The 27,636-nt window shown below is 36.5% G+C and overlaps 1 protein-coding gene across 1 annotated transcript in view; it reads left to right on the plus strand.

Annotated features, from left to right (window-relative positions):
* The window catches only part of MALRD1 (MAM and LDL receptor class A domain containing 1), a 273,631-nt gene that overhangs the window by 226,786 nt on the left and 19,209 nt on the right, over positions 1-27,636 (plus strand). The window contains exon 36 of the mRNA XM_054190597.1: positions 802-868. Coding sequence (XP_054046572.1) covers positions 802-868 — 67 coding nt within the window. The remainder of the gene's footprint in view (positions 1-801; positions 869-27,636) is intronic.

Raw genomic sequence — 27,636 nt, forward strand, 5'->3', positions numbered from 1 at the left:
CCACACTGAATAGCACTGTTTATGTGTCTCAGCAAATTATTTTATGGGGCATATACACAAAAGTTAAAGAATCAGGCCTAATTCTTTAGGTCTAATTTGCATTTTAACAGTTATTTTCTTACTAAAGAAGATTGAGGGGATTCGTTTTTGATTTTGAGTTTTTCTTGCTGTTGGTGTGTAAAACTAAACTTCAGTAAAATTAAATCTAATAATGTGGAAATCCGTGGTAAGGGATGTCAAAGGTTGATAATAGTATATCACTGACATCCCCCTCTACTTAAACACCTTTCCTCTTTTCAAGACTGATTTCTCTAGTTCTTATGAGAATGTGATTCTAAGTGTTAAAATTTGGGACATCTTTAGTAAGAAGGTTGGTGACACAGGAGTAAGTGTGTATTCATCAACCCTATAGAAAACCTATTAATGATAAAGTAAACTTAGGTACTACTTTAAAAGTTCAGGGGTTTTTGGCTCATGTGTTTTCCTGTTTGTTTGAAAATCAAGTAAGTGGCAAAAGCTTGATTTCTGGAGTCAAATGAAACTCTGACTTGAGAAAAATTAAAAGCCTGTTCAGTTGAAGCAACAGGATTTCTATAAGTTCAAGAGGAGCCCATTGACTTTAACATATTTATGACTTGGCAATCGTATCATGAAGTTAAGGTCTAAAGAATGGTTTTTGGAAGCGTTAAGCGCCCAAAATGACAGGTATGAATATTCCACCATTTCGAAAATCAGTCAGTGACAAATATAAAAACAAAGTGGTGCAAATTTAAATTATATTTTTTACTTTTATGTTTGCAGTTTGTCCTGAAGAATACTGCAAAAATGGAGGGAGATGCATCATCAGAGATGACATTCCGTTATGCCAGTAAGTTTCATTGGGGATTGATTTGTGCTTGAAATGGGAAAAGGTGCTGTTTAAAGAGCTGTTTTGTTCCCCAGGGACTGAATTTACCTTCAATAGAAGTGTATTTTTAAAAACATCTATATGTCTACGTTATTTTTATTTACAGTTGCTGACTTAAACCACATTTTGAGAAGAATATTATGTATCAGATAGAATTTTCTGTAACTTTCCTCTATCGTTACATGAGAAAACCCACTTGCCTGACACCTTAAGTTTTCTGTGTTTAATGTTTCACATCAACACTTAACAATACATGCTCCTATGAAAAATGATGCCTTATACGCAGCAGGTGTTGTGTACCTCAAACGAGATTTACAGCAGGCCGTGTTCTCATCTTTACCTGAAACTGTGATGTATTTCTGTTATAATGCTAGTTTTTAAACATATTTGGAGAAAGAGGATAATGTTTTTCCACTTATGCCAAACAAAGGGTTAAATGTAGGCTTGTATTTTTCTGGAAACACTCGATCCTGAAAAACAAATGATGAATACAATTCTGATGTGGAATGTAGGAGTCACTAGGAAGTGTCTCAGTATAGCTGAAGGGACTCATTTAAACAAGATCTCACTCGGTTTCCCACTGGGATATTACAAGCGGTTTTTTAAAGTGCAAAGAAAACAATGGTATACATTATCATGCTTTTGTCCTTCATGTGCTTCTGTAGATCTTGCCAAAAAGTACTGTTTTATCAGAGTATCTATCTTAGTCAAGACCAGGCATTAAGCTTTGTCTCCTGCTCTCTAGGAAACTCACATTAATAAGCATGCTGACAAAATTTCTGTTATTGCAGAATTTGTATTTTTCAAAATAGGTTTATCCTTTACTGGTTCAAGAAACGTGATGAATAAAATACTCAGAAAATACAGGCACTTTCATATAGAGTACTTTGATTTAGCTCTCAGAAAACACTGTTAATTACTTGCAGATTTCCCAAAGAATCTTCTCTATTGCAGAATAGAGAATGGTCTCTGCCAGAAGCTTGGAATTTCATTACAGTGGCTGTTTCAAAACTTCTTGGGACACAGAAAGAGAGAAAAGGGACAAAAAACATAGGGGAAGGTTGTAGATGAAATTAAATTAAATGAAATGGATAGCCAGCAGAAAATAAAGGGATTCGGAAGGGCCAGGGAGTTTACAGTTCGTAGATTAAACCATTGATCAACAAGAAAATTGCTTGTAGAGACAAGGCACTGGGGGAGTAATTGAGATTTTAGGGATAGAAGAGAATTGTAAAAATTGAACTTATGTTCGGACTTAAAAATGAAAGGAAACCAAATTAGCAATTGTTCTTTATCCACAGAAATAAAAGATAGTTGGAATAGTAAAATAGTAAATAGGATATTTTCCTTCAGCATTCAGTAAGAAACAAGATATTGAATTCTGATGCAGTGCATAGGTAATTGGAGCAAAGGCACAGAAATGAAAATTACCTACTTGATGGGCTACCATAACTCCAAGAACTGTGCGTGTTTCTGCTGGGGAAATGGGTCATCTCTATTCAGGAATACTAGGAAAGCGGTACATGCAGGAATAATGGAAGGCTTTCTGAAAACTCTGCTGGTAAGAGATGTGACTGGAGAATAGCAAACGGAGAAGAAAAGGAATAGCCAGATCAACAGTTTGATATCAGTGCCATTCAAGCCTTTATAATATTGAAGGAATTACTCATACATGTAATACCAGGGGAGTTAGCCATTTCTAAGATAAGCTTCTGCATGATATTTGAAAATCCCACATGTCAACATTGTGGAAAGAAAGAAAAAGAATAAAAATGTATCTTAAATAATAAAAAAATGTAGACATATCCTAGTTTTAATTTCCTAGGTTAAAAAAAAAAAAAAAAAGAAAACCCTAGAAATGAATGTGGAAAAGACACTATTTTTTTACCTGTTTGTTCTCAGTTCTTAACTTAAATTTCCTGAAAAAGGGAAGACAGGTTTACATGGAGATATCTTCTTTTGAGAGCAGCTGCTCTTCTAGACTTCAGGGGAGGTCAGGAGAAAAAGCAGAGTGCGTAAGAATGCAGGAAGCCTGTGGGACAGCAAGCAAACCCCTGGAAAGAGCAGAGTACAGATACTGCCCTGCCACAGAAGTGGCAGAGAAGGACAGTCTTCCTGAATACCCAGAGGTAGCTGAGTGGAGATTAGTGTCATCCTAAAAGTCACTGAGTTTGACTAATACTCTTCAGTGACAGAGTGGTCAAAGGGAAAAATTGGTAACATATCCTTTTATTGCTATTTTTTTCTTACACAATGGATTCCAACCTTCCTCCACTTGAGATGCTTGCGTTCAAATTTCGATAAACCAGAATCTGAGTCTGTAGTTTAAAAGCCTCTTTGGCCTCTCTGACAATGTTTAACAAAAGAATTCTGGACAGGTCTCAAAGCTTCGTTTGATTGAAGGTTCCATCACGTCACTATAAAAACTGAAACTGCTACTCGTCTTACCTTAGTTTGAGGTATGTTGATAGAAAAGAATGCAGTCTTTGGAAAACATGTTTGTTGGTGATAAGGGGTGAGTTTTTTCTGTGTTTTTAATACAATGTGGTTGACATAGTTAACTACAGAATTCTCCAAGTAGTTTAATATGTCAGCCTGGAAACAGCTAGAGCACTAGCTGCTTAGGCAAAAGAAATCAACTATTTGAAGAGAAAGAACATTGTTAGTAGATTTTAGATATTTAGGACTTCTCAAGTCTCTTTGATCTTGTATGTTTTTATATGTGTGTACTATTGTTGCTTAGATATATAAAGTGGATACTTTATATATCCCTCATCCACCTGACTTTCTTTCAGTAGTATGTAATTAAGAGGGATCAGTAGAAGGTGGAAGTTGAGCTCTGACATCCCCCTATGAAGAAATATCTATAGAACAGGTGGAAAAGACAACAAGTCGAAATAAAGTTTCAGTGTATATTGGAGTGGGTAACGGGGTTGGTATAGAAGGTTGCTGTCATTTCTGTTCATGCTACTGAAAACAGCTTTTCTTATCTGGTGATTAACGATTGTATTAACATCAGTGAGACGCCACAGTGTTTGAGAATGTGACTGTTGATACGATGGTAGATGTTCTCAGTGGGAGTTTGTGAGTAAATGCAAAGCCATGGTGCTTTGCAGGAGATAGTTAGCTTCCTACTTGAATGACACACAGCTTGATGGCTGTCCTGATCCTCTCTGGTATTTGACTTTGGAGTTAGGTTTGAAAGTCATTTGCATTTGCTTCTCTTATTTGGTCAGGCAAGTGCTTGGGGCGCGTATCAAATACATTTATCTTGTTCTTACTACTTCTTGAGTATCCTCTTTGGCTGCCAGACTAGATGGAGCTTGTCTGAAACGCTATGGCCATTCCACAAAATGATACTCCTATTTGTGGTGACCGAGTTCCCTTCTCTAGTGGATGTGCAGCCAAGTGGCTAGTGCTGGCAATCAGCTACTGTAGCTGCACATGCAAATCATGATAATTAGAGCAATAATGGCTAGAGTTTTTGCAATTGTAATAGTCTGATTTCAAAACCATTCCTTTGATTATATGCGTACTTTCCCCAACGTTTTTCCCCAATGTCCAGTGTTTTCTTTATATTTGTTTTATATTTTTTTTTAAGTGAGACCACAGACCTCTGGAAACATAGGAAAGGAAAACTGATGAGAACAAACAATCTGGGAAAACTGTGTTTGTTTGTAGCACACTGAAGTGGAAGGGTGAGGCTTCAAAGATTGTACTAGTGCTGAAAAAAACCCTGAGAACAGAAAAAAAAATATTTTACTAGACTGATAATACATAATTTTAATTCTCATACCAGCTAGACAAGATTAATACAATACATTCACATTTAAAATGTACTAAAACTCACATATAATAAACATAATACAGTGCTTGTCTTTCCTTTTATTTTATAAAAACACTTTCTATATAATATAACAAATTTCACAGCAGTTACACTGAGTAATACTAAAGATTATAATGACAGTGCTTTTATTAATGTCTGAGCTGTAAGAAGGCTCTAACCTTAAGCCAAAAATGTAATTACGTTCACTGGCCTGTATTTAAACAATCATGTTATAAATTAGAAATACATCTTCACTAAACAGTTTTTAAATTACATCGAATAGGTATCATCTAGCTAACCAAGCTGTGGAGATCAGAATTTCAAGGTGTTAATAGATAATTAAGGTTATCTTTGTAGTTGTGTATCTAAATGCTGATTTGGCCCAAAGTATAGAAACGGAATTATTTTGTTTGTTTGCTTTATGTGATAAAAGTGAAAAGATTACTTTCCCTTTTATGTTTTAGATAAGAATAGATTTTACAGGGTAATTATTCATCCAAGGGAGGGGATTTTTCCTTATTCTCCTTAGAAAAGCTACAGGCTATTTGGTCCTCTATTTTTTACTTCCCACCTTCTCATCTTTAAAATGAGCTCATAATTGTAACCATGAATGGTCTGTTTTAATGTGCAATTAAAGTATTTTATCCTCAGTGGTACAATAACTAAAAGTATTCCACAAAAAAAAAAAATTAAAAAATTACTTTTTTGGTAGTTGAGACATTTTGTCACAATCTGATTTTGTCTTCAAAATACTAACTTCTTGTAAGCACAATACATTTTTGAGGAGAAGCCCTACAAGGTGGCATGCGATTTTAAATAATGCCACAGTAGACTCGTTCAATACCTTTTCTAATTAACGCTCATATGTGCCAAAAGATGGAAATTCCACATCCTCTCTAGGCAAGGTCTTCCGGTGAGGAATGTAGGGCAGTTTTCCTAAACATGTTTGCCTTTGGATGCACTCATATACACTGTTTTACTGGATTTTTGGAGGAATGATGGTGGTAGTTATCTTTAAAAAATAAAAGTCAGGGGATTTTTTTAATATCACACAGTTTGTCATGAAAATGGAGTGATAACAGTATTCCCACCTAAGAAAATAAAATGCTTGGAAGCATCTAGCCTGTGATTTGATGGAAATACAAAGCCTAGAGACTGACAAGATAGACACACACAATTAATGAGTAAAGAGAGTTTACAATGGGACAAGATGGCGGTTTCCATTTCAGCTGTTTGTCCTGCTGCTCTCAGAGATTCCCACCTCAGTTAGAGGGAGGATTGCTGATGTGGCAGCTGCCGAATCACCGCAGATTATTAACTGTTGAAGCAAAGCAAATTGGTAATGATTTCACTTCCTTCATAAGAATTTTCTTTTAGATTTACTGAACAAGGGTGACCTGGGTACGTTGATAGAGGCTATGTATCTACCCAAGATAGTGGCAGTCATGCAAAACCAAATGTAGATAGAGGAGGAATGGAACAAGGATGTAACCATGAATAAAAACAAAAGCCATCATGGGTACTCAAAGAGGCATTGAAAAGGAATATTATGCTAATATTTTGCTTCTGGGAAGTGAAGACAAAGGTATATTCTTATATAGAGACATATATACAAACATACATAGCTAGCATCAAGAAGTTTTTCTCATATCTTTCCATTACCCAAGTACCACCTGAAAAGTGATGCTGAGGCAAACAAAATAACAAATTCATGTTGCCTGAGTTGGGTAAAATTGAGAATGGGAAGACAAGTTAATATCTCTGTTCTCCAGAATAAATGAGACACAGTTTATTGTGAAAGAAAATATACAGTATATTGATGTAAATGCACCTTTATAGATTTGCTTACAGAAAACTCTTTCCTAAAGTTTCTATTCCATATATAATTTTCTGTTTACTTTTTATCCTTTTTATTCAGAAAAGTTTCAGAAAATCAAGGTGCCTGGTCCTGATACAATAATACTGTTGTTTTTTGGTTTTCCATGTTTCTAACATCATACCCTTTTCCAAAAAAGGAAAACATGATGTCATTAAGAATATGTATGAGATAAAAGAACACTAAGCATCAGAGGAAATTGAACTCTTCAGTAGCATATTGATTCCATTTCATAAAAAAACAGTAATAAGAGCTATACAAACACAAGTATATGTCACCTAGAAAGAACTGGCTCCCAATAAAATTTCACGCATGTTTGCTGATGCTAAAGTCTTTTTTGTAAAACAATTGAATAGTATTTTTTTTCACCAATTTTAATTAAAAAACAAATTTTTCGTGTTCACACCTTTTGTGCTTGCTTTTAACCAGTCATATGAAATGGTCAGTTAAGCTCACCTGGAGATATGTGGCCTTTTATATATTCAAGTATTACTATTTAATGTTTTTAATTCTTTTTCTCTGCATTAGGAAGACAACTAGTGTACAAGAATCATCATATACATAATCTAGGTATAAAGCCCTTCCTTTAGAGCCTAAAATATTTCTGAAATTTGTATATTGTCTTTTAGTGTTCCCTGTACCATCCCTGGACCTATGTTATTACTTCTCTGTCCAAACTGCATATTTCATTCAGCACTCTGTGTCTCTACATTGAGGTATTTTGTTTTCCATTGGTTCTGGCTGTGGCATTCATTCCACTCAGATGGAGACTCCGTATCTGTCTTCAGGATATCCAAATAATGCTAGAAGACTGCTCTTGTGGAGAACCAGAGTGCTTATTTCCCTTCAGGTCATGGTATATTTCACATGACCTGTATGCATTTTCCTTTGTGTCTCCCCTCTCCGTCAAACACTAGAGATTACGGTGCAAAGTGACAGTGACATAGATTCATAAATGTTATGCATTTGGTCTGTTTTGTAATAGTTGGAATGAAACAGGTTTTGATTTTGTTGCTGATCAAAGGGCTTTCAGCGATCATTTCACAACCCAAATAAACTTAAAAAAAATTTGTAAAATCTATTTGATTCTTCATATATGAGAACTCAGGAAACACCGATCCTCTATAAGGAAAGAAATATGCCAAATTTGTCTAACAATTTATTATTTTTTTATCTTTTCCCCACTTGTGTCAAGTGACTTCAAAGTAAATACATTTGCCCAAATCTGTTTTACCTAGTGAGTACTTTTCCATTTAGCAAATTATCAATTATTTCTTTACAAATGGAAACACATCTTTTTCTATTTAGAAGCGGTTACTTGGACCTTTGCTCTTTTTCCTCCTCTTTGCAGATAATAGTATAATCTTGAGGTCAGGATTATACTGTTACCTACTATGATCAGGATTATACTTATCACACCAGAGCCAGCTGCTTCATGCAGTTTGCAACTCCGAGAAATGATGAAAAAAAATGCAAAAAACATTTATCTCAGTCAAAGCTAATCGAATATATAGTGCAGTTTGCCACCATCTGCAGTGAGGCAGCGACGTCCTGTGAAGTTCACTTGTGAGTGGTCTGAATCAGTTGACTGCTGAATCTAATGATTTCAGAAGGAATCTGTCTTTTTCAGTTTCTTTATTCCAAAACTGAAACGAGTAGTAACTTAAAGTTTGATTGCACATAATCAAAAGCCAGATGTTTTACTCAATTAAACAGATATGACTGAACGACTCAAAGCTTCGTTTCATAACAAATGTTTCTGATCATGTTTTTGAGAAATCTCTAGCACCTGAATCAAGTGTAAATCAGACTTTCACACTTAACTCTTGGGGTTTGGTCTCTGTTTTTGAACTAAAGCTCAAGATATCTGTAAAACTGGAAATGAGCGAAGTAGCTTACAGTCTGTCTTCCTGCAGTGAAATATTACTCTGACAAATGGGAAAAGTCTCTCCTGAATGGCCCATTGCTAGAATGTGGATAGCACTTATAATGGAAGGACATAGTTTAGATATAGCCCATTGATCTTGCTGGAAAGCAAACTGTGACCCAGGTATTTTCAAATTGACTCTTTATGAAATTTTTGCTGAGTAGGGAGGTTTTTACTTGCATAGAAAATCAGTAAGAATTTCTGGGACAATTTCTAAATCAAAGAGTGTGTTGAACTTTATGTACAACCTTTTCTTGCAAGATTTTGGAGTTGAGAGGACCTAACACAGCTTTGGGAATAAAATTAACTGCATGTTCCCTTTGAAAAGGTGAGTTTAATACATTATCAACCTCACTGCAACATTCAAGATCAGAGTGAGAATTACATTTAGGATGTGATCAAAATAATTTATGTTTTAATATGAAGATACTATAACCTTATTGAGAAAGGTGTAGGCAAATAAGTATAATTTAGCAGATACAGTGAAAATCACTTGGGTATATAAGAATGCTTATGGGAAAAATTTTCTCCTCAGTTGGATTTCCTCTCCCTACAAAATTTAGTGTCAGTAATGCTTTAGAGGCTAAAAGCATTCAACCTCTCTGATAAATATCCTACACTTCTATTTTGATTATCAATTCATGCTTTAAAAAGAGTCAAAGCAAAATGAGGTAACTATGAGATGGAGGAAACACAGTGGGATTTTTATTCTTACTAAGTGCAGTGGATCTTTACCTCAGAATGACACATACCCCAGAACTATAAGTATTATTACATTTAAAATTCAGGAGATAGGTTTGTCTACAACAGGTAGAAGTTTAGGATCTGGGAAGTGTATCCGTAGGAGAGGATACTTGCTGAGTGATAGATGATATGAGAGATTTTCGTATGGGAGAACATGAATTAATGTTGGATATTGGATGTTTACTGAAGTATGGAGGGTTCCCTGAAGGATTACTCCTACGATCTCCAGATGCTGAAGACCAGGAAACATAGATGAAAAGCTTTAAATCACAATACTTTTTGTTGTCTTGTTCAAAACAGGAAAGAATAGCTGTAAAATAATAAATACTGTTCAAAAGAGGGTAAAATAGGGAACAATTGAAGAATTACATACCAATGAAGGAAGTATAAACAAAAGAGCTGCAAAGATTCTTGTGCTACAGTCCCCTCTCCTTCACATTCATGTGGCTGCCTTTTGTCCACAGAAATTTAAAAACATCTCTGGGTATATCTATTTATAGGCACATAAATTATGATACATCTTTTGGTTTATATGAAATCAAACTATAATTAACACAGTCTGGGTTCAGATTGTCTTACTTAGCATGAGCAACAGTCTTTCAGACTCAGTCTTCCTGGATTTAAATGAAAACAAGAGAGTACTTGGTGTGAAAACCAGTATTCTCATACCCCAAAATTACATCTGCATGTCTGCATATTGAAACTTCATTGTCTAGAATCAGCTCACCACTAGAGCCCTCTTTGTAGAAGGTACTTTGAGGCTGCTGGTCGGGCATATGTAATACAGTACAAAGCGCATCATGAAAGTTGTAAGGGAGATTTTGGGAAAACATATATACCATCAAACATGTTGATAAGAGTTTTGAACTTTCACTACTGTGAGGAAGATTGGCATGTAGATAAGCCTGTGCTGAGGATGGCAGGAAACATGGGGATGGTGGAAATGTGTATTTGAGAATCTGTGTTATTGCATAAGTTTTGTAGGAAAGAGATACATCTTCTTTTCTGTACTAACTGCACGCTGATATGTGGCCTACTCAGCCTGACCCACAAGACACCCTGGTGTCAAAATGTCCTCAAGCTATCTTGCACGTTTGCAATTTTCCCTCTTGTTCAGCCAGTGTGAATTTAAGTCTCCAAGAATTATACCCTTTGTGCTGTTGCTAGGTGGCTAAGGGATTGCCTAAAAGCAGCAAATTCTACTAAATTAAGAACTTTTGAACTCTCCTTGACAGCTTTTGCAGTGTTGACTGATCTGGAAAGCTCCATGCATTTTAATTTTAAACACACATACAGACATAGAGGATTTTTCTCAACGCTTGGAAGGATCTTTTCATGTTTACTCTTGCTCTAATCAGCTACTAGGCTACATCTCTAAGCAGGAAGCAGTAACTATGTGCTATTCCCACACGGACTTTAGTATGTCCTTTAGAAAAGAAGTACCTATACATTTAAGATAAAATAATTTTTTCTGCATCTGGTCTGCAAGTTATATTTTCAATGCACAGAAATATTTAAAAAAAAATTGTCGGTTGTAAGATATATGTGAACTTTGAAATAATCCTTTAAAGTCTGTCAAGTTAATGTGGTTCATGCAAGAGTTACAGTATTGATCTCAACACCAGAGTTACTGCACGAATAAACATCAGTCATCAAGCTACGCTTCAGAATTCAGTAAACTGCAGGAGGCTGAGATTTTGCTTGTTTGTTTTTAAATGGTAGAGGTGACAAAAGTTTGGATTTAAGTGAATTATTTCCCTGTGGATGAGAAAACTAATTGGCCAGGATGCATGGTGTTTTATCTTAGTCTTTGTTTGTTTGCAGTATGTGTGCTTTTGTATCAGCAGTCTAAATAACAAAGCAGAACACAGATAAATCATAGGCCAGATTTCTGGAAAGGTATCGTATGGCTTCCTAGCTACGCTGAACTAACCTGTGCTTTAACTCACCCTCTGTGCAGCCACATGGAAGCCAAAACTGTGGTGATTCTCTCTGTGGTCAGTGAGAAAGGATTGTCATGGCTTCTCCATTCTAGTTCCATATGTATTTAGGGCACCTTGGAAGTTGTACAAATTCCTTGGATGGATTTCAGGTATCAGCTGTGTATTAACACATGCATTGCACCTAGGCTAATACTCGACAAGTGTCTTCGTTGGAAAAGAAAAGAAAACAGTACTGGAGCCAACAATATGTAACAACGGCTTCTTTAATATCAGTGCTAGGTGAGATTATACAGTAAGGATTGTCTAAATTCTAACATTAAATGTATTTAAACTCTGGCTCATTAACTTAGTATATTAGAAAATTATTTGTATTGCTTCGTGAGTTTATTGTTTCCACTTGTAACTTTTAAATTCTGTACTTTAATCCCTTTGTCATTGATCCTTATTAACCGTTGTATTTTCCACTGATGAAATGCCTGCTTAACCGAGTTTGGTAGCAAAAGTTGCATAGATAAAAAAAAAATAAAAATGCTTAGGATTGTAAAATGAAGCTAACAACAAGATGACTACCTAGAGTTAAATGGAGCCTGTATCATGCAATCATTGCCTGCTTGAGTTTCCTACACAAGTTACTGATAGCGCCGCTTTGCATGACTGGGAGCTGAACAAAATGCTTTTAAGCAGTGTGACACAGAGTTGAATATCATAATGCTTGTTTTTCACAGAGCAGAATTCTATTTTATAAATAGTTATTTCTCTTCTGGTAATTTTATTTTGAGATTTTAGGTACTCTTTTGCAATCTACTGATTTTTATCAGGTGAATTAAACTGCATGGCTTCATTTGTATTGCAGTTTATTAAAAAAACTAAATTAAAAATAGGCCAGGAGGAGTTTTTTAACCGTCCATTATTAACAGCCTTCAATAGGTGGACAAAATTTTTATTTGCTTTGTTTTTCTTTATCCTTTCTGTAAATTAATACTTTATTAATGTGAAATTTGTTTGGGAGTTAGGAAAATGGAAGATCTCCTAAAACTTGTTTAATATTTTAGTGTGCGGAAAATATTGTGTTTACATAGTCATAGAAATCCACGGAGATGATCTTCCCATCACTTTTGCTTCTAGACGAGAAGGTGAGGCGATTTGGCAGAATACATTTTGAGCCTACACAGCAGCTATTCAACATTATGGTTCTAGTGTTTTAATAGGTATCTGATCAACTTTCTCTTCATTTGTCAGAGCTTCCCTTATGCTATCTGTCAAGTCTATCATTATAGTTTTTGTAATAAAATCAGCAAAAAACCATAGACTGAGAATGTTTTACTTAATTTAAGTAGCTGAGATTTTTTTTTCTGGTGGATCATAAGCTAGTAGAGGAAAGCTAAAAATGTGCATACAGATGTCTAACCAATAACATAAACTACATTGTAACAGTATAGTAAGTATACTTCATTTAGCTTTTACATCTATATATAGAGAGATATATATAATGTTTCTACAGCTATCTTTCGTATATTTTGTGCCCTTAGAATGCTTTTCAGCATGCTGTCACAGCAAGATACAAGTGACTGTAAAAATATAAAATTTTTTGCCCAAGCTGTCATCATTTACTGCAGCATCTTTCCTCCTTGCATGGATGACTGGAGGTTTTAGGCTGATGTTCCTCAGCAAGCAGCTGCAGAGAGGATTCCTCTGACCATTGCTTTGCCCATATTGTTCTTCTTTTTGCGTCTCTGCTCCCTCTTTCTTATTGCATCAAATGTTAATTTACTGATCCTACTTTCAAAGCCTTCATAATTTATTCCCACTCCATCTATCATTCCCCATTTAGCAAGTATAATTTGAATACGTTTCAAATACTGGATGCTAATCCAGAGTGTAATATGGACAGTATAACCTGTTCCCTACCCAGTGCACAACCACAGCAATACATTGTCTGTGTTTTAACAGGTCTTTGCCCCCTTGTCAAAATTTAGAACACAATTTGACAAAACCCTTTATACTTACTGAACAGAAAGCAGGTATCTCTTTCAAAATAATTTCATTGTAAATATGCATAACACAAGGACTGAGCACAGGAAGGAATTAGGCATATGCTTTCCCTATAAATCCAGAGAATCAAAGCATAGTACAATAATCCTGCCTTTGACATTTGAGCTTCTTTTACAACTTTTTCATCTTCTGCCTCTAGCCTTCTTTTTTAATAACCTATTTTGTTCTGGTGGTATGAAGTCCTCACAGCTGGTATTGACATGCAAAAGCTGGAGCAAATATTTCGGTAAATTTTCAAGGCCATCTTTATTTAAATATATTTTCTTATAACTGTGAAGAATGTACAAGTATTCCCAAAAAAATACACAGCAGTGAGCTGTAAAATTATTTTTTAAAGGCAGGCTAGACTGCAACATTCAAAGCTCTGCTGATGACATTCCAGAAGCACACATGTGCTGCAGTAGTAATCAAAATGAAAACTTTCCCCTTTTTCAGGGAAAAAAAAAAAAGACGACCAAAAAAACACCGACCAAAACCTTTATTAATGCCATGGGCTAAACGCATTCATTTGTACATTTTTCTTTTCACTTGGAACAGGGAGAAAAACAATTCGCATGCAATTTATAGGATACTAGGGATATAATATTATTTCTTCAATAGACAGGCAGGTTTTACCCTAATTCTGTAAATTTTAATTTGTTTAGACTTTGCTGAATGTTACACAATGGAATTAAAAGTTAGAAGATTGATCCCTTTTTCTCCTTTTACCCCCTCATCCAAGGACATAGTAATGAAAAGATAATAGTATTATTCTTGCTCAAATTCTCAATACAAGGAACCATTTTTCACTAGAATAACAGACATTTTAAAGTTTTCTGGTGAAAAGCAGAAATTTCAACAAAATATTCTGCAAAAAGCTATCCAGTCGGAATAGTGTCTACAAAGTTATTTTTGAGGGAAAATATCCCACCTGGCTAAGTCAAAATCTCTGGTATATTTAGAAAGGAAAAATACTTGTCTTCATTCTTAGATTTATTGCACCTTTCTGGGGGTTTCTTCGTATCCAGTCAAGATTCACTGTTCTCAGTACAAGCCTGAGCTATCACTGTAGAAATACAAGAGGAACATGTATATGTTACATGATGAAGGGAAGAGGTTATCAGGAGTTGCAGTACTTTTTCAACATCCGAAAAATAATTTTCCTTCCTGTTAATGAAGTATGTCCTCATCACGAAGTGTTTCCACACAGCATCCCAAAAAAGTCTCACTTCTAATGTTACCAGAATACAAAAGTTGTCAGAAGACTCTTTCGTCTGTCGCTCATAGTCTGGTGTAGCATCAGTGAAACAGGAAACATGGAAAAATTGTAAAACACTTTTTTTTAGTGGTTTAAAAAATTATTGAAGCTAAGTGTTCAGAGCAGTGCCAGTGGGTGCATTCCTCATGACTAATTTCACTCTTCTGCAACAAAGAACCCACATGGAAAATCTTTTTTGCTGTTGTTAATTTTAGGGCAGTTCAAGCAGATTCAGGCACAGATTCGTGAAGCCTGGCAGGAAGGACGGCTGAACCTTTAAAATCCCAAATTTTTGAAGGAGAATTTCTATGTTAAGCACAGACAAAAGTTCTTGAGCAACTGAGCACTTAATGTGCATATCCATTCATTTTGCTTCTGTGAGGGTATAAAACTACTCCTTTAAATCTGGAATTGAGGATTTCTGAGCTCAGCATGTACAGCTCCCCTAATATAAGGTCTTCCAAAGCACGCAAGCAATTTAAAAGTGCATATCCTACCTACTTTCAAAAGGCTTTTTGACACAATATCACTTAAGTATTAATAAAGTTCACCCTTTTCCTCTCTGTGACTTACTTTTTCATCAGTAATGAGCTTATAACAGTGTTCCCTCACCTCCAACACTTTTTGGTGTGTTTGTTTCGAGCTCTTCAAGAGAGGGAACTCTTTGGCATTTTGTTTGCCTTAATGAAATGGGACCCAGATATAACAACAAACACAGGAACTGAAACAGTAAATTTTAAGTACATAAACAAATGTTAAGGTTCTACATGCACAATACCGTTGTAAAATGTGGAAGTATAATATGAGTCCTTGCAGAACAGTTGGTTTTTCTTATGTGCTTATTTCAAAAAGCTGAAAACCAAATTAATAAACAGCACACTTTTGGTATTTATTTTTTAATGTTACTGAGGCTTCTGGAAGACTAGTGTCAGAGTAAGGCAATGACAGATATACATAATAGTTTGATGAATAAACTCTGCTGGACTTTAGTGGTGAAGTACCAGACTCCAGTTGAAAATATTCAGCAAATATTACTTTCAGTAATGTACTCAAGCAAAACTGGAATGGCTTATTCTACTTGGAACCACTGCTCACCTTTCACTGGACCTTTTACCTTTGTTTCCATAATGTGACATAGTATATGCAGGAGTAAATCAGATATCCTTAGGCTAAACAGCAATCAATATCTCTAAATCTTTAATTTCTACTCACTTCTTTTCTGCAGATGTTGATGGCTGTGAACTAAATTCCTTGTAGGGAATTATCAATGATACTAATAGAAATTCCACATCTGGATGTAGGATAGACCTTACATATCTGTTAGAAATGAATGTATTAAGATTCATCTATATTTTCCAAAGAATTCGAAGGTAAGAAAGGAATTGATACAGATATGTTAGTTCTCTATACAGGGCCAATCTCTCCACATAATTACCCTGAGCTTCCAGCCAGTTCAGGCAAACCACAATTCTATGCAGATCACAAGGGATGGAAGGATTATTGGCCTTTCCATCCACATTCATTTTGAAACCCTGTGTTTATGAAATGTCATGAGAAAAATACTGCATTTGTTAACCTTCCTTATGATTAGCTAAGCTGGGGTTTAGGGGCCAGAGAACGGCTCTCTTCCACTGCGTGGTTACCACAAAATAAGCACATCTGCTGTAACTTTAAAAGTGTGGATCTAGTAATGCTTTCCTAATCACCACAGATATGGCACACAGGACGTTTCTCCAATTCTTGGCTCTTGATTCCCAGTGAAGTCACCACCCACAAAGTATTGTCTGTGGAAGTCAAACTTCTGGCAGCAGGCTCAAGAGCAAAGGCTCAGACCCAAACCATAAGAGATATGTCAGCAAACAGTTTAACTTCCTTTTTGCTGTGTGGGTGACCAGAGCAACAGGAAGGATGTTTTTATTGAATCCTCATGGAAAGTAAGTTCTCAGAGTTTCTTTCTTGAGGAAGAAGTAAAAGAAGAGCTGGAACGGAACTGCACCAAGCACCAAAGCAGCATAATTAACCTCAAAGGTAAATAAACTCACTTAAAGGGTTATTCACAAGAACACCAAGTCCATATTAATCACATGTTAACCCTTAACCCTTCAAGAAAAGACCAAGGGTAATCTGAGATATTAGTGACAATTCAATGATGAAATTAAAAACAAAATTCAGTACTTATTGTACAAAACTGAGTAGATCCTTCAGTTTGCACTGATGTCCATACAAGTTCTACAATTTGTCCATGCCTGCAACAAATCCTGTTTCCACTCTTGTTAATGCTTTGGCCCCATAGGTTTGGATTTCTAGCTTCATTCTTGAGCACGAAAAGAAACTCGTACCAGTCAGTAACACCACAGTAATAATTCAACCAATTCTTCAGCAGCTGATGTAAAAGTTCTTATCTCCGTCTGGAAGTGTAAAGTGAAAAAACCATCCAACCTTACACCAGCACTCACTCTATAATTTGGGCAGGATTTTGTTCTTGTCTTACCAAAAGGAATTACTCTGAAATAGAATGTTGTTTTGGCTGATTTAGCATTAGACTTGCAGATATTGTCTTTAATGAAACCCTGGACTTCATTTTTCCATTTGATTTTGAATTTGTTGCTGAACCGTCTTTCACAGAGTTAAAGTTTTCGGTGACCAGAAATAAGGTGCTGGTCTGCTGAACAAGGAAACAATTCTGTCATGGTATTGAACTGTATAAACTACTTACTTAAACACAGGACTTGACCTTGATTTTTTTCATCCTCTGATTTGAAGTTCGTGACAAAGCCCAGTCCTTCAAGTACACATTCTGTGTTTGACTGGCAGTTGTCATTTTTGAATATTCAAAGATAATTTTCATAATCCTTATGAAAGGGTTTCCCAAATTTAAAATTCCAGGGTTTTTCTCATGACCCTTAACATAGCTGATTTGGTTTTATTCTTTGTTATAGTCTTATTTTATTGTAGTCTTAATGTCTTGATACCGAGGTTTCTTCAGATTCAGCATGAAACGTCTTTGTTCTAAAGCAATAACAATCAAATGTCTATTACATGAAGCCAGTGACACAGGTATTATTTTTCATTTGTATTTAGAACAACTCATTATCTTGGTTTTGGTTGGTAAGTTTACTTTGCTTCCTCACTTCTTTTTCTTAGTAAGATTCTCTGTAGAATTATCCTACAAACTAGTCGTTGGTATTTATCGCCCGTCTAAAATATAAAATATCAGGAAAGATACTTTTTCATTGGAATTCTAAACCAGATCAAGCAAAGAGGCTCAGAAAAAATTATAATCTGCAGCCAGTTATAGGTGGGCAGCACTATTACTTTTCTATCTTCAGAAATCCTATCTGCTCCAACGTTTGTGATCATATCCCCATCTAAATGCTGACCTTCAAAGTAAGTCTTTGAACATAAAAGAGGATTATAAACATTCCTTTCTCTCCTGGATATTTGAGCAAAAGGTCCTGAATTGAATTCCTTGTAATAGAAGTCTGCCATAACTTTAACTGCTTAAAGGAGAAAATCTTTATGTCCATATAGTATTACAAATATATTTATGAATCAAGCTTGGAGAACTGGTGTACAGCATCCCAAAATGTTGTTTCTTAAGTACTGCCATTTAAAATTCTTACTTATTATAAGCAGGCGAGAAACAAATAATTAGACATTTTTTATTTTAGTGTATGTAGGATTAGAGTTCAGGTTTTGGCTTTCTATTCTGTCAAGTAATTTTAGAGTTCATTAAAAAGGGAGGGGGGCACGCAGCAGGGGCCTCGGTCATGTGTGTGCTTGAGGGCTGAGCCAAAATTTGTTCTCTGATCAATTCCAAATAAGTCTCACTCTCAAATGGAAGTTATTCACTGTCCTACAAGACAGTGTAGGACATTTAACCTTTCATCAGGTCAGCCTGAGCAGAAGGCTGAGTCCTCCGTACCCATCTTGCTCAGTTAAGCTCACGTAGGATGAGGAATCTGGAAGGTGATGCAGTGCAGGAGTGAAATCTCTCTTGTGGGGATGTGTAGGTGTGTTGGAGGAACTGGCGGAGCTCTGAGTGATCTGAAAACATTTGTAAGACCTTTAAGTATGTGATTGGGATGCGTTTGGTTAATAACTGAAATAGGGTAATGTCAATGATGGACGTGAAGGTAGATTGCGGGAAGAGCTAAAAATTAAATTGAAGGTAGCACGTTAAGGACTATAAGCAGACAGAGGTGGAAATACTAGCAAAATACTATTTTTTCCAAGCCTGGTTAGTATTGTTCCTTACTGTGTAAGAGCGAAGAGAAGAAAATAGGCATTGTTTTTCCTTGCCATTTCCTTTAGGATGAGCCTGACTACAAGATTTTTCACAGCTAATTTGCAGGGAAAGGAGAGAGGTTGAGAAGGGCAGAAAGAAAGGGAAGAAGGAGGGAAGAAAAGAGGAAAACCACCAAAAATTCCAGGCACTGGTTGTCTGTGCCGCAGTGTACACTGACAGCTGCCTACACTAGCATCATCTCCGTTCATCAAGATTTCCTCTTGTACCGTTCACCAAGATACAGCTCTGGCACAGGGCTGCTCTGGGATTTATAGTAAATAGCTGTTGAGCCTTCCCTTAGCCTATTCAGACACAATCATTTAAGAGAAAAGGTACGTCTGAGATCGTTATTGGGACGTACAATTCCTACTGGACATTTTTGTCTAATAATATTGTTGTGTTATTTTTTGATCCCGTAAGACATACTTGCAACATGCTCTATCTTAAAAGTGGATGTGCCCAGACTGAACGCAGAAAGGCTTTTAAACTAAAAGCCAGCTTTTACTGGAATCTGAACTAGAATACTATTTAAATTGAGAAAAGTCAGTGTGACTAGGGACAATAGAATAGAAATAAAAAGGATTTACTCACAGCTCCCTCCTTGCCTACTTCTCCTCACAGATGTGTCCTTGCTTCCCAGCTTATTTCAGTTAACTTGGACACTTTCTGAGTGGCTGCAAGCTCTGCTCCTTCTTCTCTGGCCTCGAGGAAGCATCCCCTTGGCTCTGAGGGCCTGTCTCTCCTTTCAGTTGTTTCTCAGTCTTTTTTACATGACCTGCAGGCTGGCAGCTCTGTGCTGTCTCCCTGTCCTGCCGAGCCTGATTTCATCTGCGATCTCTGCTCTCTTCCCTGGCTTTTCTCTGGCTCCTCAGTAGTTTCACGGGAAAGGAGCAACCTGCTTCCTTCTTCAGAGGGTTCAGCCAAAGCTAATCACGCTGATCAAAGGAACTTAACATAAAGCTGAAAACAAACATGCAATCTATCTACATATTTACATTTGGACAGAAACAGGCTGAGATTCTCAAATATTCAATATGAAAAACAAGCATTGTACATCCTTTGATAAAATGGCAAGCAAGAATGGCCAACGTGCGAGCCTTGCATTAGCCTGTCACTATTTTCAGGACTCTCTGCATACATTTGGTGCCCAGACTGTATTTTCTGGGGTTTAGTAGTCCAACTCCAAATGTAGCATCAGTTCTGATGCTGAGTTATGGCTAATATCACAATATAGCCAAAATTTATACAGTACAACAAAGAAAAAAGGTACCATAGACTACTGAGCTCTAAAATTAAGAGTACTTCCCAAGACAAGAAAACGGACAGAAAAAATGGGCAGGAAATTTTTTAGATGACAAAACTGGCAAATCTGTTAAGCTGTAAGTCATCAGATACATCACAAAAAGGAGGATAAACTTTGGGTTATTCTTTTTTTACATTAACAGGTTCAAAAGAACTGCTATGAGAAAATCCTTCTAGTAAGAAAAACTAGGAAAATAAATTAGAAAACATCTTATCAATGTTTAATCTCATTCAAAAGATAGAAAACTGTCATATGCAGATCAGTTCAGTCTCCTTTTACACATTACAGAGCTGGCTAACTCAGGTCATATTTGAGAACAGATTTCAGAATATGTCATGCTTTGATATAATATACTATCAATTTTTTTTACTATAAATGTAAAAAAGTAATTGATATGCAGTAATGCGATACATTTCTTACTGTAATTCTTTGAAAAGATTTATGAAATTAAGATGTCTTGTCTTGATTTTCATTTATTTGATGTGGAAGGATAAAGGTAGGTCACTGTACCAGCTTTGTAACAGAATGCTTCAAGAGTAGTACAAAAAAAATCATCTGCTAGGAACCATGCAGAAAAAATTTACACTTTTTATTCCAAATAGAGGACAAATTGCAATGTCCTTGCATTCAGAGAAGTGGGTTAATGAAATCAGGTTTTCAGCTATATAAAAGCTGACTTCAGCTTATATAAAAGTCCCGTGCCTTTGCAAAATGTAAATCTGTACCTTATTAATACAGAATGTTTGTCATGGCTCCCTGCCACCTTATCCCAACTATTGACATAAAATCATCAGTAGAAAAACAGAACATAGCAAGGATTCTTTGACCTCCCAGATTTTTGGATGCTACCTCCGTCTGTTAGGGCTGTTGACCAGCAATGCAGGTGAACTAGGTTTTTGTTCTGCCTGGTGGTACACGTTAAAGGAGCATAAAGGTGGCTCTGAATTGTATGAATACAGTGATTCATTGCACAGCAGCATTAACATCAGGAGAATAGCTCCCAATTCTTCATCTGTACTGCATATTCCTCGGTTGCAACTAAGAAAAGACTTTATTGAATGGATGCTGGAATGCTGTTAGAAATTCTTCTATCATTAGCTCACCATATATTATTAACAATATGTGGTGCACTAAAGACCACGGGAAGATTTTGCTTTATCAAAGTGCCAGGTATAACAGCTGAAATAAGACAACTTCTATCAAATTTAGGCAAATCAGCCAGATTTAGAGCTATCTATTCTCCTCAGTAAAAGTTTCAATAATATACTTAGAGTTCAAATTTCTCTTCATGTCAACTAATAGAGTAATATTAAGTGCTGAAGTTTGAAGGTTTGAATGCTGATGACAGAAGAGATGATTTAGCTATTCATAATAAAAATGGGGGGTTTCTGGTTTTTATTAGGTATAGTGAATTACCTCTGCTGTATGCCATGATAATAATCTTGTTGCAAAGCTAAGTGCTGAATACCAGAATTAAAGTTTTTGATTTGGGAGGGAGGTGCAGGGGGAGTTTGTGATCTTCCAATTAAATGCTGTGCCTGAACATGCATGCATGAGAGTTTGAATTGAAATTGCATGGGAATCCTTAATTCCAGCCTCTCCTAAATTCTCAAGTCTTGACTCTGTAACCATAACAACGCCAACAGAACGTGGAGCTGGGAGAAAGGTTGTGATGAAATTATTTTTATTGCATCTAAAATGTCTCAGGTTCTCATAAATTGTTTAAAGGTCATTTCTCTGAAGATTTCATAAATTTAACTTGTTAGTAAGAAACTAGAGAGTGAATTCCCCAAGCTTCTGTGAAATTCATCTCTAATATCAGAAAAGGACTGTACAATTTATGCAGAGACAATATCCCAATGTTATTCTTTTTCATGGATCACATTGGCACGTGTAGAACATTGCAAAGCTTAAGCCTTTTCTGGGGGATGATAGATTCAGAGTATAAACCACTGTCTCTGTATTACATGGAGGGTAAGCAAAGAGAAGATTTGTGGCAGTTTTGTTTGTTTCTTATAGACTTGCACTTAAAATACAGGCGAAAAGTTTTAAAGAATATATTTGTGCACCTAGCTTGAACAACATTGAGAAGCAGCGGCATTAGATGTTATTGTACAGTGTTGCCTCCCATGTAAGCAGACAAATCTACGACTGTCCAAGAATGACAACATGATTTATAATCTCCAATATGTGCTACAATCCACCTGCCAGGAGCAATGCCCTGTGTTGGCAGGCTCTGGTTAAAGCAGACTATTTCAGCCGATAAAAAGACTAGACCAATGCTGGAAAGGGGCAGCAGGAAAGGAAAGAAAATCATTTTATCACTTTTTTTTTATTATTATTTGTGCCAAGTGTGTGGTTTAATACAGACAAAACACTTCCATTGCTGAAGGTTTTTAAATAACTATTCAGTTTCACCTGGACGTTGTAGGTTTATCCATATGAAAGCTATTTAGAGAGTAAATCGCAATAAAAAGCAGATATATGAACTGATTTTGCAATAAATACCTATGATTTCTTAATTAACTAGTTATAGTGCAGATAATAAACTAGTGACTATGTAGTACTGTTACAGTCTGATTAAAGGCAATAAGAGCAAACATTAAAAAACAAAACAAAACTCTCCACACCCCAAAAAACAAACCCACAGTCTAGCAAAAACAAAGCAAGAAAAGGAACATCTCTGTGGAAAAATCCAGCCACTGTAAATATATTCAGACCTTTTATTAGGTTTTCTACTGATACATAACCACATCTGTTCTATCAACATAGTTGTCATTTAAGCAAAAAGCTTTTTTTCTGTGAAATTAACAGGTCTGTCTTAAAACTAGATGTCTCTTCTTTGCTTTATTGCATTATTTCCTAATTTTACCTAAATATGAAATCAATGCCATTTCTGAAAGCAAAAGAATTTTGCTACCAGTTGTTAATACAGCTGCACAGTCGGGCTTTCTGTGTCGTCATTCCTTTATCTTTGTTTAGTCCTCTGGAAGTCGCATCTAGGGGCTATATTGAGACCCGAGTCTACTTCAAGAGCAAATCAAGCATCAGCTCCAGTGCACGTTCCACAATTAGGGAAGGAGCGGGAGGGATAGATTAGAAAAGAGAGAAACACAAGAGGGGCAAGGAAAGTAAGGCATGTAAGATTGGACAAAAAAAAAAAAAAGAAAAAAGAAAAAGAAAAAAGAGCAGGGACACAGGAACTGAAAAGAAAAAGAAGATGGACAGGCAGACTGGCATAAAGGACTGGTTCTTTACCATAAGCTGATTTAAGCTAAGGCATATCTCTTCAGTGAGCTTTTTCACTTTGCTTCAACAATTTAGATACTGAGGTACTGATACAGCCTTCTTGAGTAGATTCACTTCATATTGTAAATGGAAATTGGTATTAGTTTCATCTCCTAGGTTCCTTAGTGTAACAGAAAATGGACATAAGTCCCTTTTCTCACTAGCGAAATATTCTCTGTGCTAGGCATACCACTTGGACTACCTGCACCAAACCTCCTTCAGTCGGCAAGGTGGCAGCCCTGTGCTCCCAGTATCCCATTTTTTTTAATTCTAGTTCACAAAATGACAAATTTTCACTGGTTTATCCAAGTTTAAAATGACAAAAGGTTTTTATGGGCAAGGTTATTTATTCTGATGGTCGCTTTTTACAAAGCACAGCTCCAGACTCAAAAGTAGTGGGCTGAAACTCAGTACTCAGTCGTAATTTGAACTCTGATCTCCAGTGGTCAGTGATCAATGCACCTACTACATTGTTTCAGGCTGTTTCCTTTTCTGTTGTGTGAATGCCTCATGTCAGCATCAGTTGCTTCCGAAAGCATCATATATGCTTTCTGGTTGTTTGACCTTTAAATAAAGATGGGTTGAAATACTGGTTTTGTCCTAGAGAAAATTCCATTTTAAATGTTTGGTTGGCTTTTTTTTTTTTTCCCTGGAAGAAATCTTGAGAGTTTTATTTTATTTTATGGTTAGCTAAGTGGATAGTCATTTCTCTGTTGAATCTAGCACCACATCCTTTCTTCAGTGCCAGGAGTAGCTTCATGATTTGTCTCACTGGGGCTTTTAACCATCAGTGTTATTTTATGATAGTGGAAAATGTGTTACCAGAAAGCTATTATTCGAGAAGGTGGGGAAAGGTAGCACAAAAGAGAGCATAATTGTTTGAAATGGTGAATTTCAGGTCTGGCCGTCTGCTGTGAGCACATACTTCTGCTTCATTGCTGGAGCTGAATGATTCTGTCCCATAAAATAGAGTGTGCTCCACATACCAGCCCTCAGTGATTTCTCCCGGGGCCTATTTTATTGAAAAGTAGACACAAAAGCAAATGACACAGCAAATATTTTCCATATCAGTCTGCTTTTCCTTGTGATAGGATAAAATACACTGAAAAAAAGCTATCATGTACAAGACTACCACAACAGTTTGAATCAGGAAGTATTTTACTGAAGCCATAAAGTGATTTGTTTTTTAAATCAGTGTAATTCTCAGTAGAGTAACTTGAAAATTTGGGTTTGTTCTGAGGTTTTTAGGATAGGAGCCAGACAAAAAAACATCAGGCAGGAGGTCAGACAGGTTTCATGTATCAACTAATTTCAGTGAAGAAATGTTTGCTCTGAAATTTCCCGATCATCTCTATTTAAAATGAGTGAAGCTAGAGGTAGTATTTACCCTTCCCTCTTTAATAAATGGTTTGCCTGGACCTAACAGGATATCGTTCACAAGCTGTCTGTGATACAAAGCTCACACTTGTGCTCCTCCTACTCTGACATCAGACGCTGCGTGTTTTCTGTTTAAACTTTCACAGCAAGTGCTAAGGTGTTGTTCCTCCTGCCAGGCTGCATAACAGCTAAACACACCTATTTAATCCGAACTAGTGTCACGGAATCATGACGCTGTTATAACCAATGGTAAAGGATCCAGATGAAGATTCCACTCTTTATTTCATATAATCTAAGCTTGCCTGAACTGTCTCTAGATACCTCCCTTTTCAGGTGGTTAATGCTAGAAAAATTAAGTCCCACTCTAAACCTTACAATTGGCCACCATAGTTTCATTGTGTATCTATATAAAAAGCAATTAGATACACTGTCTGAGTCCTTCTTTCTAACCGTTACCTTTTCTTGTTCAACACAGTCTGTAATTAGAATCTCTCATTATAGCTCTAAGAGCAATGAGTAATCACAGTATATCACGCCGGGGACCTGGCAGTAGCTGATAGCACACCCTGGGAGCAAAGAAACCAGAAAATACATGTAGAAAATGATGACGCCAATATATCAATATTCCTCCAAATTGCCACCAGTTAGCACTCTTCCAAGCTGCCATCAGTCAGCACTTTAAGCTCTGCAGTCTTTAAAGAGTTACATTCTCTGTTTTAAGGAGCTCTCTCCAGTACATGTCATTAAGTTCTTGCCTTCTAAGACTTACTATGGCAAGGACTCCCCCAGGTCAGTTAAGCACTATGTGACAAATAGCATCCTTATTATTAGTTTAAGATGTATTTCCTTTCAGTTTGACTGAATGTTTGAGGGGACAGACAGTAACACCCAATTTTTCTTCCGTTTACCATATATCATTTTGTTTACCTTCATCATATCTGCTCCCACTCATCTTCTGTATAAATTAAATCTCATCTTTTCAGTCTCTACCATAAGATTTTAATCACTGTAATCTCTAATGTCTTCTATCTTTATGCATAGTGCATGCTTTTATAATAAAAACTGAGCAGTTAGTTACTTTCATTGAGTAATCTATGAGGATACTTACATCTTCTCTCAGAGTACTTACATTTCATTCAGAATCTGTTTGTACCCCACACTACTCTGCTTCATGTTGATTCTTTTGTATTTGCCAGTTATGAATTGTAGCAGTTTTCAGAATAGAAGCTATATGTGGTTCCTCAGATCCAGGCCCTTGTTATCACACACAGTCACGTCATATAATTCTATTCCGAAGTTTAGTTAGCTTTTTTTTATGACCAATTATGGGGAATCCTTGGCTTGCACATCTCTCTCTACCTTGCTGTGTTACTGAGAGTTTCCAGCATCTGAGGATCTTTGGAGTACGTGGTACCAAGCACAGAAGGCACCAGCTGACTCTTCTGAAGAAACACACTGTAAGAAATTCAGGAAGGATAAAAGCCTTGCTCTTCTCTTTGGATACTTTCTAATAATTTCCTCATAAATTTAGTTATAGCGAGTTTATACCCATTTGTGTTTGTGCCAGTATCCTCCATTAACCTAAGAAGTCCCTCAATAACTCTGTTGTTTATCCTCCAAAGTCTTTCTAGAGAAAAGCCATGTGCCTTTCAGCTTTTCTTTCAGTAGGCTAAACAAGCTGAACTCTTTCGGAACCCTCTTGTGAGACAGACTTTCTATTTTTCTGCTCACCTTTGTAGTCCTCCTCTGCCTTGCTATATCTTCCTGAACAGGAATGATCAGAACTGCACACAGTGTTTCAGAGAACTTCTGATTATCTCCCAGTGGGTTAATGTGTCCTTATCTACATGCTACAGCTTCTTGACGTTCAAGGTTACCATCCACTTCACCTGTCTTTTCCAAGAGAGGTTTCTCCTTGTCTCACATCTCCTGTCAGCTTAATCACAAATGGAATAACGTGCGTCCTAATGCCAGCTACCCTCAGCAGGTAACCAGTTACACTTATCATAAGTAGGATGTCTTCTAAGGCCATTCATGCAACTTTCACTATTCGATCTTTGTATACTTTGATTCATCACTGAAGACTAATCAGAAAGTATGTGGTTTGGTTTTTTTTCCTTGAGAGCAATGTTAATAATAGCTAGAGTGCAAACAGGTAACTATATTGCTGAAGTAGAGGTTACTTTTTTTCCTGTAATGGAATGAAGAGTTGTTCTTTTCATCATGCTTATAGGCATCTAGTGAAGTTTATCTTGCATAACACTGGTTGCAAAGGCTAGTGAGCAGAGAAACTTCTATGCTGATATGGCAGAAGGATGCAAAATCTCTGTTTTCTGCAAAGAGCTAATTTTGTGCATTGGGGTTTTTTCTCCCTTGTATCCTCTGTCACCACTCCTGGAGTAGCCAGGACTTGAATAGGTATGGCACAGCTCCTGAATTATGTCAGCACTCGTGTAGTGACACCCATGTAATGTATTATAGCAAATGTATTATAAACATAGCAGTTGCAAACCTGGGGTCACACAGAAGACACTGGCTTGGTGCAGTGTGGCAGATTCGTAAGTACAATCTCTAGAGGATACTACAAAGGCTACAGTCATACTCACAGGAAAATATAACCACCATCATCTTCTTGTCACTGCCTTAATTTACATACTACTAATACCATTCACACTAGTTAGCTGACTATCTGTTGGTTGTTCTGAATGTACACATGAGATAACAGATTAGGTTTTCTGTGTGGCAAATGTTTCAAATAAAAATAAGAACACAGATGTGTCTCACAGCAGAGAGAAGGTGTGCTTTGGCCAAAAGGTTTTGGTAAGAATGGCTGAGAGAGCTCTTGCAAGTCTGAATGGTTACTTCTGT

Source organism: Rissa tridactyla, chromosome 2 (genome assembly GCF_028500815.1).
Source record: "Rissa tridactyla isolate bRisTri1 chromosome 2, bRisTri1.patW.cur.20221130, whole genome shotgun sequence".
In the NCBI taxonomy this organism is placed as follows: Eukaryota; Metazoa; Chordata; class Aves; order Charadriiformes; family Laridae; genus Rissa; species Rissa tridactyla.